The following is a 17,585-nucleotide window of genomic DNA, read 5'->3' as shown; positions in this document are numbered from 1 at the left end:
ATTCAAAATTATTTTGATATTTAATTTTGACACATTTTAGTATTTAAATTTTAAAAAAATAAATATAATTATTTTAACCTAACGCCTAACACTATTAATTAGTTTACGTTTTAAACGATTATTTAGATTGACATTTAAGTTAAAATAGATCAAATTATATAAATAGTTTAAATTTTAGTATAAAATACTATTTAATACGTGAAAAATCTTTTACATAAATTAAAAATATTATATCTAGTCAAAGTCTAAAACCGTATCAAAATTAAAAAAAATAAATTTAAATTCTACTTGTAATTTTAGAAATTAAAAACATACTAACCTAAAATTAAAAGATACGCTAATATATATAAAAGCGTCTATGCAACAAATAAATAAAATGGCGGTGGGATTAACATATTTATCATCTTTTGTAAAACATTCAACTAAACTAAAAAGGTTTTCGAAAGTTCTAATTTAAATTTAGTAGGATTTAAAAATGAATATATTTTTAATTGTCTACTTATCAAATAAAATAAATTTTTATACTTCAGGTTAAGAATATTTTTAATTACCTTTAAAATAAAAAACAATTTTAATTTAAGAGAATCCTTTTTTGTTATTTACTTTAGTTAAAAAATAATTGTACACTACTGAATTGATATTAAATTTCATTAAACTTAGTTAAATAGCCTGAATTGATATTTTTAACCAAAATGAATTGTTTTCTAGTTTAGTTTGATAAAATTGATTTTTAATTAAAAAAACTAATATGTCAGAATTAAAAACACTTACTTTTACCATATTTAACGATCTTGTCTCATTATAATTTAAATAAGATAAATAGAATAAAACAACTTTAACAAAAATATCAATTTTAGCATGACAATTTACTCTTTCTTATACTCAACTTTCATTATTTAAGAATTATACTAAATCTGGAGTAATTCAAATTGATATGAATGATTTTGTAATAATCAGTATAATTAATAGAGTGTTTCATCTTATATTTCTAAAATTTCATCTGTATCTCTAAAAATTATATTTTTAACCTTCTATCATCTTGTTTTACACCTCAAACTTTTTCAAAATTTTCATTTCAACTTTAATAAATATTTTTTCATTTTCTTTTCTTTTTTATTAAATATATTAATAGGATTTTTGTTTTCCCTAGTATCACACAAATAATTTTCAAATATTATATCATTTATTTAAATGTATTTTATAACAGTACTAGTTTAAAATTTTATCTACAATTGCATAATTTTTTTTATAACAGTACTAAATATTTTTTTTTCAAATTAAATTGACAATATCAAGAATTCAATTTGAACACCAATGTTTCATTACAACAAAACACATTCATTTATATATAAAAAACACAAAATCGAGAATGAGTAACAAAAGATGATGGCGGTTAGGGTTACTGTAAGGAATCAGTTCCATTTCAAGTTTCAACAGAATAAGAAGAAAGAACAAAGTCAAGTAATTGAAAAAAATAAAAAATATCATTATTCTTTTTTTCTTGTTATGCCTTTGTTTCCTGTTGCTGCTCAACCTTGTCTTTCTTTCTCTCACTTCGACTTTCTCTCTCTAAACTTACAGCGCTAGAATTGTGTCTTCTTGACAAACTTCTGCACTTTGATTCCAGGTTTGTCAACTCCCCATCGATCCACGGCATCGCTTTTTTTCTTTTACCTCAGTTCAGTCTTTAACTGAGCTTCGTTTTTATTGTTTATTGCATCAGGATTTTGATTAATGAGTTATTTTTTTGGGTTACTTCTGGGAATTACTGTCCAGGATCTTCGTGTTTTTCGGCGTTGATTGTTTCGAGGAATATTCTATTTTTGGGGTTCATGCAATTGGACCTCATCGAGCTGGTTTTGCTACCTCGTTGAGCTTATTTTCTTAATTCGAGCTTCTTTCAATTAGTTTGAATCTTTGTTCTAGGGTTTTTATTATTGATGATTGGGGTTTATGGCTTGGTTTTGTGTTTTGCTCTTAATAATTTTAAGGAGGAATTTACATTGGAGAAGGTAGTGTTTCATTAGGTTAATCGATATGGTTCAGGGGAAAGGGTGGGTTTGTTTTCTTGTGTTCTGAATTGGGATTATCAGTTATTGCGATTTTGAATTTGTTCCTCGACAAAGTGCATTGGTTATGATTGTGGTTATATTTTGTAGAACTTTTTAGATGTAGTTGCAAATGAATACTCTCATTGATTTATTTTTTGGAGTGATTTACTGTCTTGTAATGCAAGGTGGGGTTTAAGGGCTGATTTTGTCTTCGTTTATCTGATTCTTATTCAGTTGGCGTTGCAAGAAGCCAGTTAGTGAAATATTTCTTAATCAGGGAATGACTGGGATTGTGAGTGAGGAGTCTGGTGTGGGAAAGTCTGTTGAGGGAATTTCAAATGGGCAGCGATGTCAATCCGGGGAAGCATTGGCAGAATGGCGTTCTTCTGAGCAGGTGGAGAATGGAATCACATCTACTTCCCCCCCTTATTGGGACTCTGATGATGGAGACGATGGTGACGATTTCTTTTACTAATTTTAACTTTATACGTTTTTCCCCTTACATTTACATTGTTATATTTCATGTTTCTGTATGCTTTTCTGTATGAGCTTAGGGATGGTATTGGTGTTTGTTTTCTATTTCGTATTGTTTTTTCCCTTGTAACAATACAATAAAATAAAGAGATTAGAAATCAAGAATACTCAGATCAGGTTTGTTTTATGTGAAAATATTTTGCTCCTTGGTATTTTGATTGATATCAGTGGTTTAGTGTGTTTATTGATTTGTATTGATAGGTAATTAAAAAAGTTAGTTGTTCAAATCTTAGGCTACACAGATGTCATTTTAATGTTATGGCCTTTTCTCATCTTAAGGGTTCAAAATTACTACTTGCCTAAAGAATTGTTTAAAGTCATATTTCTTTTTCTCTTCATAGGACCAAAACCTTTGGAGTTATTTGGAAGATATACATGGAAGATAGAAAAGTTTTCTCAAATTAACAAAAGGGAACTTCGCAGTAGTCCATTTGAGGTTGGCGGCTACAAATGGTATGAGGTGTTACATATCATTGGACTTACATAGCTTTTGTTGTGATTTAGAACTTAACTATCATGAGGGGGAGCCCGGTGCAGCAGTAAAGTTGTGCCTTGTTGACCGGTTGGTCATGGGTTCGAATCTGGAAAACAGCCTCTTTGCATATGCAAGGGTAAGGCTGCATACAATGACCCTTCCCCATACATAGCAAGTAACCTTTTAGTACTGGGGTACGCTGAAGATGTAGAATTTAACTGTCCTTGTTGTTTTGCTTTATTTTGATTTACACCTCTAAAGCTATATTGCATGCAGGACCTTGTTATGCATTTATCATCTTTAGTCAATTGTGACTTGTTTTATGTTGAACTTTTGAAGAAACTCTGATGTATCTTAACTAGTGTAGTTTATCTCTAACACATCCAATGCTCTCTCTGTTGTATGTGTGTGTGTGTATTTAAATGAAGAAATTCATTTTTGGTCATACAAAAGTGTGGGGGATTTTGGAAGAATTAAATCTGTCTATGAAAAGATATACCATAAATGTTGAGCAAAGTTGCTCACTGCATATTTTGTTAGGAAATAAAAAATATCATGTGCTTTGAAACCAGTTCCCTAACATATCAGCCTGCTGAGCCAACATGACATCCTTTAGAATATGAATGTTATGATCCTACCAACTAGTGACAGATTGTACATTGCCTTAGGAAAAGAAACTGGTCTCTAGTACCAAATTCCTCTTGATTGTAACCAAAAATTGGTCCAAGAACTTTTTATAAAACAGGATTCTGTAAAAAAGTTTGAACAAAAAATAAACAGGTAACTCTCAATTACAAATGTCAGAGTACTGAGCATGACCAAACACATGTCAGGGAAAAGATCTTTATGTGACCTGTGAATCTGCGGTTTTAGTTCTATTCAAGCCCTGATGTCCAACTAAATAACTTTATCTTAGGTGGGACTTTGAACTTCCTTAGATGTTTATCAGAAGTTCAAGAGTTTTATGTGACATGTGTACCTGCAATATTAGTTCTATTGAATTTCTGTTGCCAAACTAAATAACTTTTCCCTTAGGCAGGGCTTTGGACCTCCCAAGAGGTTTATCAAAATGGCAGTTAGGTTAATTCTACAAATGAGTTAGAAATTGGACAAGGACGTTGATACAGACCCACACCTTAAAAGCTTAGAAGAAAAGAAAGGAATGAAATGAACACTGATATTCTATTATTCTGTTAACAAAAACTGGAAATAGAAGGATAACAAATCCCCCCTAGAGCTACGCCCCTCTCTAGAGCAAAACAACGGTTCCTCTCCTCTCTCAACCAAAATCTCGTTCTCCCCTAACGTTCAGCAAAACTGAATACAAACAGAATCTCTCTATTCCCCTCCTGATTTCTCTCTCCTCTAACTACCTGCCACCTTAGCCCTTGGATTCTACTTTCTCACGTATACTTTTCCCCACCGTGTTTTGGTACCTTCGTGGGCTAGAGGTTGAGGTAGCCCACTCATTCTCTGGGCCTCATCAATACCCTCATCTTGAAGAATTGTCTTGTTCTCAAGACTCAGTTCTGGAAATTGACTTCTATTTGAAGATTCATCTTCCCATGTAGCCTCCTCTGCTGTCTTCCCCTTCCTATGGACGAGCCATTGATTCATTTGTTCTCCCTTCTTTCCCATGCCATCCTCTGTTCTTATTTGAAAACTCTATATCAATGACTCTTGCTACATTCATCATTCTTCCCTTTGCAAGTGGGCTTACAACATACAAACTGATTTGGGCCCTAATTTCCTCATGCAAACCATGAATAAAGTAAGCAGAGCATTGTTCGTCATGTAATTTGGTCTCTTGAGCATCTGAACACTCAAATCTTTGTATGTACTCTTCTATACTCCTTGTTTGCCGTAATGACGTCAACTACTCAAATACACTTCCCTCACCCAAACCTCCATATCTTTCAATCAATTCTTTCTTCAAATCCTCCCAAGTTAAATCATCATAATCATTTAATAATGCGTTGAAGAAATGAATAGTGGCCCCCTCCTTGCACAATTAAGCAAGATTCACCCTCACTGTCGAACTGGTTTCTTGGACCCTAAAATAGATTTCAGCTCTAGTGATCCAATCGGTAGGATCTTCTCCATTGAACATAGGTAGTTCATTCTTTTTCATCGATTGTCTGAATTCATCCAGCACCTCTCCTTCTAAGGACTTCAAGCCACTTCCACCACTACATGACTCCTTCTTCTTAGGCCCAAGAGAGTGCTCTCCCTCCACATGAGTGATTTTACGAGTCATCAATCCCACTAACTTTGATTAGTTTATAGCAGCCTCTTTACGCATCATCTCTATCTCTACTTGGTTTTGGACTGCTTGGAATCGTATCTCCTCCATGACAACTCTCATTCGTTCCAATTCTCCCACGGCACACTCAACCCTAGAATCCATGGCTACTGTATTTTCTGGTTCCCCTGTTTTCGGCTCACTTCCCTTTTTGTTTGGTGGCATTCGGCGGCAAAAAGAGATCTGACAGGTCGGACCAAATGATACAGACCCACACCTTAAAAACTTAGAAGAAAAAGAAAGGAATCAAATGAACACTGATGTGTGTATTATTCTGTTAAAAAACAGGAAATAGAAGGATAACAAATCCCACCCGGAGCTACAGTCCTCTCTAGAGCAACACAAAACGGTTCCTCTCCTCTCTCAACCAACCAAAATCCCGTCCTCCCCCAATGTTCAGCAAAACTGAAGACAAATATAATCTCTCTATTCCCTACCTGATTTTTCTCTCCTCTAACTACCTGCCACCTCAGTCCTTGGATTCTTCTTTCTCATGTATACTTTTCCCCACTGTGTCTTTCATGGGCTAGAGGTTGAGGAAGCCCACTCATTCTCTGGTACCTTCGTGCACAAAAACACACTAGATGGGTCAAGAGATCTGACCAATAATCTGCTATTTTGAGATTTGTATATGGAATTTGTGACCCTTTCATATACTAATTTGTCATTCAAGAGAAAGATACCTTCTTTATCTCACTTGCTACAGGTTTCATATGGACTATTGTAGTTTTCATGGAAATCATGCCCTTAATTTAATGTTGGTATGTGCAGTCTAAGAAATACATTTTATTTGCTGAGATAGTTTATAACTTCAGATGACATGATGACTGGTAGTGTTGATTTTTTGAATTAATAATTGTTTTGTTTGTGGCAGGTATATTTTAATCTATCCACAAGGCTGTGATGTCTGCAATCATCTCTCTCTCTTTCTGTGTGTTGCTAATCATGACAAACTTCTTCCAGGTTCAATTCACGATCATTTTCAGATTGCATTGATGATTACTATTTCTATTTTCTACAATTAGTTCCATAGTATTTGGTTGTGCTTACTTTTTCTTTCTGGGGCAAGACAGGATGGAGTCATTTTGCTCAATTTACAATAGCTGTGGTCAATAAAGACCCAAAGAAATCAAAATATTCTGGTCTGTTTCATAATAGTTGGGTTAGTTACCGGAGATTACAATTTTTCTTTCAATATTATTGAGATATATGCCCTTGAGTTTTCCAGATACATTGCATCGATTTTGGAAGAAGGAGCATGACTGGGGCTGGAAAAAGTTTATGGAACTGTCCAAGGTGTATGATGGATTTGTTGATACTTCAGACAATCTAATAATAAAAGCTCAAGTTCAAGTCATAAGGTATTCTATTTTTAATTTATGTTATTTAGGATTTCAAATATTCAGTCCATCTTGCATAATGCTTTCTTAATAATTAAGGTTACTTGCCATATGATATAAATTTGAACTTCCATCTGATTTCCTTGTCTAGAAAGAACAGCAGAACAAATGAATGTCTCTTAATTATGCTAGTTTGAGTGATTGGTCCTTCTCCAGAGTTTCATAGTAAATTGAAAGCCAGCTAGAAATAATATTCTTATGAAGTTAACTTTTTAGTGAAGTTGGGTCTGAACAAGCTCGGGCTTCCACTATAGCATTTATTGCCGTGTTTATGAATCTTGGATTCCATTTGTGTCAATTAGTATTTCCCATTGGTTTTTTGGAACAATATTTTATATTTTCTTGGACTGTTCATTCTTATTCCTATATCTTATACAGTTTTTTAACCAAAAGTTTGTGGCAATCCTCGTGAACCTATGGTATGAGGTCTCATTCCATTTTCTCTAAATTTGTATGCATTCTCTCTCCTCTAAAGTCTACATAGAATTTATATTGAGATGAATGTATGGTATGTTACCAATGGCTCTTGATCACGATAAAAGCAAACCTGGTATATGATGTCAAATGCACCTTGTCTGTAGTTAAAAGTTAAACATTGGTAAGACTGTAGGACCTTACCCTTTCTCACCATTTGTGCTGCTATGGTAAATTTCATTATATTTAGGGCTCAATGAGCCCCTTATTCTTGTCCTTATTTGTTTTTTCATTTCTTTGTTATTTTATTTTATTGTCTTCAGATCATGGAATTTTGAGTCTATAAAATGTTTTCCAGAAATTTAGTTTTTGTTCTTCAAAGTGTGTTTCTGAATGTAAAAAATGGACTTTTCTGAATTTAAATTCTGGAATTATGGAAAATGATTTTTAGAAATTAAATCTGGGAGTCAATTTTTTTACTCAGTTCCAGATTGTTCTGGAATTTAATTTCCAGAAAGGTGAAATAAAGAACATGTAGAAGGGTATTATTTGACTAAAATTTAACCTCAAAACGGAGGGTGTAGTGAGTTTATCATCACAATTCACACCCTTTCTCATGGTTCATTACCCAAATGGCACTGCTGGTGATTTGTATACCCATACCTGATTGTTATAAATATAAATGTGTGGAGTGAATATTAATCAATCATCAGTCCAAATTTGTAAATGACATAAATAGAACATGCAATGGTGCTTAAAGTATTTGTAAGGATAGTTATTCATGTGTATAGATGCATTTGGATGTTTTTTTTAACAAAGTACGTATAAATATTTGTTTTTGAACATATAGATTTCCACTTTTAGAAATATGTCAGAAGTTTTTATCCTCCTAAATTGCTTTCTTCCACTAGTGAGAAAACTCTTGGTGAACAAGCTTATCCCTTGTCACAATAACCTTCCTGCATTACTCTGCGCATCTGTGCACTATGCTTATCCCTTGTTCAGAATTCCAAGTTTTATTACTCTGTTGCCTAGTTAGACTGTCATCTTCTCTTCTACTTTTTAAATACACCAAATTTTGACCTTACTATTTATTTTTACTGAATTTGTGAGACAGTCAAATGTCTCAACTTGTTAATTTATTTTTGCATTTTTCGTTGGGATTTTATCTTGAAGTGTGACCATATATTCCTTGTTTGTTTCTGATGCATAGGGAGAAATCAGACAGACCTTTCCGGTGCCTTGATTGTCAATATAGGAGAGAACTTGTGAGGGTATATTTGACAAATGTAGAACAAATTTGTCGGCGTTTTGTGGAGGAGAGAAGAAGCAAACTTGGGAAGTTGATAGAGGATAAAGCTAGATGGTCAAGGTACATGTGCTCTCCTTTAAAAATCTCCCTCTTCCGACACATTGTATGTCTAATCTTGCTCCAGAGTGTCACCTAATAAAAGTCTGGATGATTTTTCTTCTTTTTCACACTTCCAGATCAATAAATAGTTTAACACTTGTACTGAAAAATTTGACTTAATTCCCGTTCAATCTGGAAAGTGGTGATTGCAAAAAAGATACAGAAGAGGAATGAATTTCATGGTCAAATGAAATAGGTGATTGTGGTTTTGATGTATTATAGCTGATCGTGTGTATCTTGAAATGTATGTTTTACATCCTATTTGAAATTAAATATGATTTGATAATTTCTTTTTAATTGAATGCATATTGTTTTCCTATTTGATATTATGTATTATCATTAATTCCCACGTATTATAGCTGATCGTGTGTATCTTGAAATGTATGTTTTACATCCTATTTGAAATTAAATATGATTTGATAATTTCTTTTTAATTGAATGCATATTGTTTTCCTATTTGATATTATGTATTATCATTAATTCCCACGTATCTCAGACGTTTGAGTTCTGGTGTCGTATTTTGTTCTGATCAAATATTAATATGCATGCAGCTTCTTTTCTTTCTGGGGGGAAATTGACCAGACTTCTAAGCGCCACATGTCTAGGGAGAAGACAGATGTAATTTTGAAAGTAGTTGTAAAGCATTTCTTCATTGAGAAAGAGGTCACTTCTACTTTGGTAATGGATTCCTTGCATAGTGGATTGAAGGCTCTTGAAGGCCAGACTAAAAACCAAAAAGCTAAAGTGAAATTGCTGGATGCTGAAGAAATACCAGCACCAATTGTTCACGTTGAGAAAGACATGTTTGTACTGGTGGATGATGTTTTACTGCTACTGGAAAGGGCTGCAATAGAACCACTGCCTCCTAAAGATGAAAAGTGCCCTCAAAACCGGACAAAGGTAAGATGTAGAATTATGTTTGTAATAGTGACCATGGAATTTTGTGTTGATGCCTGATCTGATAACTGGTGACATGGTTGAGCACTGATCTCTATGAAATGCGATGGTATTGGGCTGAGGTTTTTAGAAGATGTAGTTGACAAATAAGAGCAGAACAGAATATGTTTGAATGGGATCTAGACTAGGGAGAAAAGAAAACTGAAACTCTGCTATTGTATTCTGAATAGCATTATATTTAGGATTGATTTTCGCTCAAATACGGCTACTGCATCGGCTGGTCATCTGAACTTTTAACCTTTAGAGTTATTTGATTTATGCTTTTATGATTCAATGGTTTTTGCTTCTGTTTCTTATTTTGTGTGTCTTTTATTCTGTCATCTTAGAATGATTACACCTGTTTAGAATTGCTTTGAAAATTTATAATTGAATAATAACAATTTTGCAATAATTTTTTTCAAAAAATGTCTCATTGTAAACATATATTGGTAATCATCAGGTATTAAATTACTTAAATTTAAAAATTTAATGGGATTTATTAATAAGGGCCCTGCTTGTTTAAACTTAAAAAAGTGAGTTATTATGATTTTTTTTTTAATTTAGCTTGTGAGAATAGACTAGACTATATTTTTTTTTTTAATTTTACTTTATCACCAAAAAATGAATTATCAGTTTTTTTATATTAAAACTTAATTAATTTTTTGCATTTTGGAAAAAAAAACACAAAAGGCCCAAGTGATAATAAGATAATTTTGTTCATGTTTAAATTTAATACTGATGTTTATGTTACTTGTAGAGCTTATTTCTTCCACGTTGGAAGCTACGCTACTATGAGTCAAACCCAGGGACGCTACGATGAGTCAAAACCAGGGAATGCTTTTGCATCAGTTAAAACACAATTCCGCCTGAAAAGAAATATCTGCAATTGAATTTTTAGAAAATTGATTTTGGCTGCAAAAGCTTATATTTCCGGTCTTTATTACGGATTTTCAAATGAGTAGTTCTTCATTTATTCATAAATTTTTGCATGCTTGATATTTTTGATTTTACCATTTGCTGCACCACTAACAAATATTTTTTTCCCTTGTCACTTGAATTTAGGTTGAGCTCATACTATATTTGTGCCATATTTCTATATGTCTTATCTTATATTTATGCAGTATATGCTTTAATATTTAAGATATATATTTTTAATAACAAACAAGCTTGGCCTAGTTAAATTTGTAGACATGTGTTACACGTCTTGCATGAGTAACTTGGGGGTTTTAAGGGCAGTGAAATATATGAATATGGCGCCTTTGGCTTTTCAGTTTTGAAATTTATTTGAAACCTTTTTCTCTTAATTTTGCAGGATGGAGATTCTGGAGAGGATTTCAACAAGGATTCTATTGAGCGTGATGAAAGGCGTTTAACAGAATTGGGTCGTAGGACTTTGGAAATATTTGTCCTCGCCCATATATTCAGGTAGGATACACGATAATTTTGTAATGAATTCAGAGCGTTCAAGTTTCTCGGCTTCATTGCTTTTATATATACTTTTACTTATGCTTGTATTTCCCCCCTTAATGAAGTATTAGAGAGGCATGCATAATATTGACACAGTTAGCCTGCTGATTTGGGATGCTGTCCATTTCTTTGTACTGTTATTAACAATGATTGAGGCTATTCCTTTCAGAGTTAACATTTTTGGGTTGATTTCTTTCAAACCAAAGCAAGAACATTAGCATGATGTTCAATGTATTTTGGCTAACTTTTTCCTACAATTGTGTGTTTGGTAAATGCATTAGAATCGGACACAATTGGTCATTGGGATCTAATCTATGAATGAGTATGTTTGGGGAACAAGCAAGAATGATACACAATAGGAGATTGAGTTCAATAATATGTCTTATGTGTTTTAAAAATGGAACAAAATAAAACAACAGGTACAAGGGTAGTACATCCTGGTTATAGGGTTTTTGGTGGAATCAATGAGAATAGAATATAGTCTTTTTGTTCCGTTTTGTTTTGATAGATAACTATATTCTACCAAAAAATTAGTTAGCAATTTTCATTTCGTAGACGTTAGCTCAGTGTTGAAGTGTTGCATTGCATCAAATGAGTGCTTATCTACTCCCACGTTTTGGCCAATGTTCTACAATTGTAGGCAAAATAGGATGCAGCTGATTATTCTGCATAATACAGACTTAATTATGAGTTGCTTCAAGTTTAACTGCCTGTTTTGAAATATTAGCTTATTCAGAAGTTGTGGTCCCCTTGTATCAATGAGGTTGGAGTTCCTCTACTTTTCAGTATTGCCAACGGAGAATAGGAAACTGTTGAAAATATGGAAATATTGAGAAGTTCCTAATGGTAGGACCCGTATATGTAACCTACCTAGAAGTCAGGGAGAGGCATAATTTTTGTTTCATATGTAGGTATTAGACATGCATCAATTTAGATATCCTGACTATTTAGTTTCATGGGTGCAGTAATAAAATTGAGGTTGCATACCAGGAAGCTGTTGCACTGAAAAGACAAGAAGAACTCATCCGTGAAGAAGAGGCTGCATGGCAAGCTGAAAGTGATCAAAAAGCAAAACGTGGAAGTGAGAGGGAAAAGAAGTCGAAGAAAAAACAGGTCTGGAACCCATTGAAAATGCAGTTTCCAGGAATTTTTGGTTATCTGAATGTTGATTTCACTGATGCAATGCATTGTCTAGCTCCCTTGTTTGCAAATTAGGTTCTTTTCTGATTATCTGTAATGTTGTGGTTTAGAAGTGAACTCCTATGAATTTCACGATGGAAGATAATTCAACTGCAGAAAATGCACTGTAAATGAAAACTTATGATATAATGAACACATTGAAAGCAGGTAGAGTTGGTCAATGCCAGCGATATACTTTTATCCTGGTACTGATGAAGTCATCAACTCCTGCCTATGCTGGACCCAAACTGAAGTAATAGGGTTTCACTAATTTGGATTCTTTCTTTCTAATAAATAGCATCGTTCAATTCACTTAAATTTAAGGGAAATAAGGCATAGTATGTTCAATATATGCACATATACATAATTTTCCCATCTTTATGTGTGAGGTGCCTGTTGAAGATCTCTCTTACTTCTTTACAAACCCAGCCTTGTATAAATTTCTTTGGGTTGATATCTGATGCGATTCCACTAATAAAAGCAAAGCAATAATGTACAAGAAATACAAGCAGAACAAAAGGGGAGTAGTTAGGAAATCATCTTAGAATATAGATTTAGGTCTAACCAACTACCCTGTAAAACTGGGTTAAACAATAAACGTTGCCTTTCACTTATACATTATATTTTGGCATTACTTCTAGTCAGTGCTGGACTTGAGTTTTTAAAAATACGCTCCTTCACGTCCAAACACTATCGGGCTTGATATGCTGATAATATGGTAGATGGCCCTTTTAATGGATTTAAGATATGTTCAATACCATCTTAGAATCTGGGTTGACTCTAATACAAGCCTCTACAACACCGATTTGTGGCGTGAGGATTGTCTCCTCTGCTTGCTGGTTAAAATATCAAGTTTATGAACAACTAATAAACTTACTGGTTAGTTAGTCAGTCTTTGGCTAACCCATTCAGCACCTAATATTTTTAATCAGTAACGACCCTGTGACCTGAATTTTCCTTAGTTGGATGTAATTTTGCTAGCAATTTGTAACCTGTAATGCTCTCCAGGTTTTTCTGTTGACATCTGCTTGCTATTTTTGGGATTAAATGATGTAATGTGCATGAGGTAAGGAGTGTTGTTGGTTGATATTTTTTTAATAGTTGTTGACAGATATTCCTGTCTTTTCACTACAGGCCAGACAAAAACGTAGCAACCGAAAAGGAAAGGACAAAGGGAGGGAGGAGAGCTCTACTGTCTCTGTACCTGAGAAGAACCAAGACAATGCTTCTGATGACAAAAATGATTCTAACATAGAGGAAGCTGTAGCTGTGTCTGAAACGGCTGATGCTGTGGAAGATGTTTCTGATGTGTCTGACTCTGTAGATGGAGTTGCTGAAACGCTTCAGCCTGATTCAGAAGACAGAGATGCTGGGCCTGTTAATTGGGATACTGATGCATCAGAAGTTCATCCTCCATCCGAGGATAGAAACAATGGCATAGGTGGTGCTTCAACGATACAAAATGGAATATCCGAGAAAAGGAGCAGTTCAGTGATAGATGACAGTTCTTCAACATGTTCTACTGATTCTTTGCCGTCAGTAGTCATGAATGACCCTCACAAGGGAAACTCTTTCTCAAATTATAAAGTCCAAAAGTCGCCTAGCAGGTGCTTATATTTTTTTTTTCTGTGTGAATGATATCAATTCTCTTGTGTATATGTGATATGATATGACACTTTTTATTTGTAGAGGTAAGAACCGAGGCAAAACATTGTCTGATGTGAGTAGTTGGACGAATGGAATAGATAGTCAGCCATCTCGTACTGCGGTAGATGCTGGGAATAGTAACAATGAGTCTGGAAGTGGTAAGACTGGCAAATCTGAGTCTGAGGTTGTTGTCCTCTCCTTACAGGATCAGTTGAAGTGGGCTGAGCAGCATGTTGTCATAAAGGTTGTCATTTTCAACTTTGTTGGAAATAGTTATCAATTATCATAAATTGTTCTCTAAATCTTGTCTAATTGGCTTTGTTTGATAATGAAATGCCTTTTGTCTATTTTTCCCCCAAATTTTAGTGTCGTGCCTTATCATCTATGATTCGTGCATAATTTTTACTTTTATTTTTCACCATTTAAGAGGAGCGTTATAGTTTTCTTGTTGTGAATATTTCAAATTAATTACAGTTCGTACAACAAAAGAGAGTCATAAAAATGGAGAGATGACCGGACACCTTGCTTTCCCTTATTAATTCTCTATCTGCAAATAGATGAAAATAATTTGAATTTGCAACTTAAAAAAAAATTGATGTATCTATATTCCTATCCTGTTTACAGATTAATCATGGGAAAAAAGATGTGTATCCATTTCATCTTGTTTCCATCACCAGCTATGGAAGGATGATTTTTAAATTCTTCCACTCTTCTGTACTTCCGTGTGTGAAAATTAAAATTGATCCATAATCATACGTGTCCCTTTTCCTTTACTTTCTGACACCATCAAACCATTTAGAGCCTACGTGAATGCTTATCTCCAAAAATTTTCTGGAACGAAGATGTTTACATCACTTTATTTTCTTTCGTATGACTTGTTGATTTTGGAATTTTCTGCTTTCTGTTTACTGGAAAGAATTTGAATCTTTATTTCTATCGAAGTTGGTGGGAGATCAGATTTGGAGTTGGCATTGACGTTATTTTTATTCCATGTTTGCTTTTAAAGTTTTCGTTTCGCTATTTGTTAAGCTTTTATCTTCATTAAATATCTTTTTTGCATATGAATAAATTATTTTCACACTCAATTTCACCTTAAAGCCTCTATCTCTGGTTTAGTTGGAGCTTGACGTGGTGCTTTGCTTTTCTAATTGATAGGAAGAGGAGTTTCTTTCAGTGAAGAAGCCGGGCATCAGAGACCTTGTTGAGGCAGAGAGATCTGTTGACAATGACAGTCTACGAAAAGAGAAGATATCATCTGTGCCATCCTCACTCATTAGTCCTCCTAGAAACTTATCAACCTCTGGTCAAACGAAGTTAGAACACAAGACTAGCCCTACTGTATATCCTGTTCATATCAGGAAAACATCTTTAAGTGGCTCCCCACAGACTGATAAAGATCCATCTTCACCTTTTACTCCTGCATCACCAGTTCCAGCTGCGTCTAAAACCGAGATACAAAAGACTTCAAGTGCAAGATTAACTGAAAGATCTGAGGCGCAAGTGCCAATGATGTCGAGACCTTCAAGTGCTCCTTTAGTTCCTGGTCCCAGGCCAACTGCCCCTTCTGCCTCCATGGTACAAACTGCTCCCCTACTTGCACGCTCAGTGAGTGCAGCTGGTCGGTTGGGTCCTGATCCCTTACCTGCTACCCATAGGCGTGCTCCTCAATCCTACAGAAATGTGATTATAGGGAACCCTGTGGCGTCAACTGCTGCTAGTCTGACCCATTCCAGCTCCTCAAGTTCAGCAGTAAATCCATCACCTGGCTATTCTCAACCATCTTCGTTAGTGTCATCTGTATTTTTATCCCAAAGCTCTGACAGATTGGACAAAAGTTCTGGTCAATCTGGTGTTCATTTTAGCTTGATTGCACGGGATGTTTTACAGAATGGTTCCCAGTGGATTGAGAGGTCTCAAAGGGAATCGAACAGAATGCCCTTAGATCAACCCTCCAGGCTCGATGATGCTAGAAATCATGACTTGTACAGGCCAGCCCACAGTAGATCAATGGGCAACATGTCAACTGAGTTCCCAGCGTGTGGATCTGGGCGTCATAACCAAGGGTTAATTGTGGATGAGTTCCCACACCTTGATATCATAAATGACCTGCTTGATGATGAATATGTTATTGGGAAGTCGGCTAAATCAAGTTCAGCATTCCAGTCTCTGAATAACGGACCGCAGTTGCTAAATCGACAGTCCACTTTTCCAGGGGATTTGGGTGCAAATGATGATCTGGGATCTTCAACCAGTTCTTGCAGGTTTGAGCGGTCACGAAGTTACCATCATGACCATAGATTGCAAGGAGGGTATAGCTTGTCTGGTGGGCATTATGATTCAGTGAGGGATTATATTCCACCGATGAATAATGTGCATTGCGTGAATGGTCAGGTAGATGGGTTGATACCAAACCAATGGCAAGTGGGTGGTTCCGATCTGTTGTATCTAGGCATGAGAAACACAGAGAACGGTAATTATGCATACTATCCAGATTACTCAAATATGACATGCGGTGTCAATGGTTATACTGTATTCAGGCCGTCAAGTGGTCCCTAAGAGGGAAACGGCAAAGAAGCGTGCCACCAATGAGTGGTCACTAACAAATGTAATGTGTTTGAGGAAATTGTTGGGTCTTTTTAGATTGGAGTGAGGTTGTAATCTCTCGATTAAAAAACATTTTGTAAAGAGTGTGAGTTATTTGATTCCAGCTTTTTATCCACTTCATCTCTTTGCCTGCCTCAGATTATGGATGAGTCTTTATTAGGTTGAACAATTATGTCCTAATAACTCCAGCTTCCCAACCATCGCCAAAACGAAGACTGTATCGACATTTGCAAATGGTCGATACTTATGCTATATATATATATATATATATATATATATATCATTTTGATTAGAACTAATTAGAATTTGTGGGTAATCAAGATGCACCGGACCTTATTGAAAAAGGTGAATGCCAACTAGGTGAAGGCCAACTTTTAGTATGTGCTTACGTATTTATTAAAGGATCCCATTAAATCATACTTTATAGGTTTTACTTTAGTAATATTTTTGAAATTTAGAGGCAAACAATTACTGACCCACATTTCTAATCTGATGACCATTGTGAAATTTAATACAATGATTAGCTGTTATATATGAAAACTTAAACTTAGACAAAGGATCAGAGGCCAAAAATGGATTTAATATCTCAAACACACCTTATATAGGTTTGGTGTGTGCAGAATTGCTTATGCCTATTCCTTTTGCTTATATTTAACTTAACTACAAATCATTCTGTGGTTAAGATATTTTTTATTAATAGCTTCTTAAAATTTTGTTATATGCTTGTTTTGAAATATCTATGAAATATTTGTTTTAGAATTTGCTAGGATTGTATCCTTTGAATCTACTTTCAGGATGTCACGACACTGATAAAAGTGTCTCTTTTTCAGAAACTCTTATTGTTGCTCTGCTTGATGAAACTTGGTATGAAGAAATTTCTTTATTTTTTATTGTTTATGCATTTGTATTTGAAATAAGAGAGAAGAATAGAGAAATGAAAATTCTTTCCTCACGTAATGATTTTACACAATGTAGCCCATTGTTCTTCCTTCTCTAAGAACAACATTCCATACATCTTCACAGAAATTCTGGCACTATGCTTTTTAACAGTGCATAAATGACTGAAATGCCATAATGCCATGTCTTTCTACGGAAACTAAAAATTCTTGAAAGACGTTTTCTTGTAGAAAATCCGTGAAAAAACATTATTATTCTCGGATTTTGA

The 17,585-nt window shown here is 34.5% G+C and overlaps 1 protein-coding gene across 9 annotated transcripts; it reads left to right on the top strand.

Annotated features, from left to right (window-relative positions):
• Nucleotides 1-1,467: 1,467 nt before the first annotated feature.
• Nucleotides 1,468-16,540, top strand: LOC108342828 (TNF receptor-associated factor homolog 1b). 9 transcript variants are annotated; one of them, XM_017580660.2, is made up of 14 exons: nucleotides 1,490-1,627; nucleotides 1,777-1,856; nucleotides 2,286-2,506; nucleotides 2,927-3,038; nucleotides 6,237-6,325; nucleotides 6,436-6,504; nucleotides 6,591-6,723; nucleotides 8,390-8,548; nucleotides 9,139-9,487; nucleotides 10,836-10,948; nucleotides 11,956-12,103; nucleotides 13,304-13,776; nucleotides 13,859-14,060; nucleotides 14,972-16,540. In XM_017580660.2, the coding sequence occupies exons 3-14, from the start codon at nucleotides 2,332-2,334 to the stop codon at nucleotides 16,370-16,372; spliced, it is 3,423 nt and encodes a 1,140-aa protein (XP_017436149.1). In that variant the 5' UTR covers nucleotides 1,490-1,627; nucleotides 1,777-1,856; nucleotides 2,286-2,331; the 3' UTR covers nucleotides 16,373-16,540. The 9 variants fall into 9 exon arrangements, with proteins under 9 accessions (XP_017436148.1, XP_052731029.1, XP_017436153.1 ...); XM_017580661.2 differs by having other exon boundaries at nucleotides 1,724-1,856; XM_017580659.2 differs by lacking the exon at nucleotides 1,777-1,856 and having other exon boundaries at nucleotides 1,468-1,627.
• The last annotated feature ends 1,045 nt before the right edge of the window (nucleotides 16,541-17,585 follow it).

Source organism: Vigna angularis, chromosome 3, assembly GCF_016808095.1.
Source record: "Vigna angularis cultivar LongXiaoDou No.4 chromosome 3, ASM1680809v1, whole genome shotgun sequence".
Lineage (NCBI taxonomy): Eukaryota > Viridiplantae > Streptophyta > Magnoliopsida > Fabales > Fabaceae > Vigna > Vigna angularis.
The sequence above is the reverse complement of the archived record's forward strand: the minus strand, read 5'-3'. Positions and strand labels throughout refer to the sequence as shown.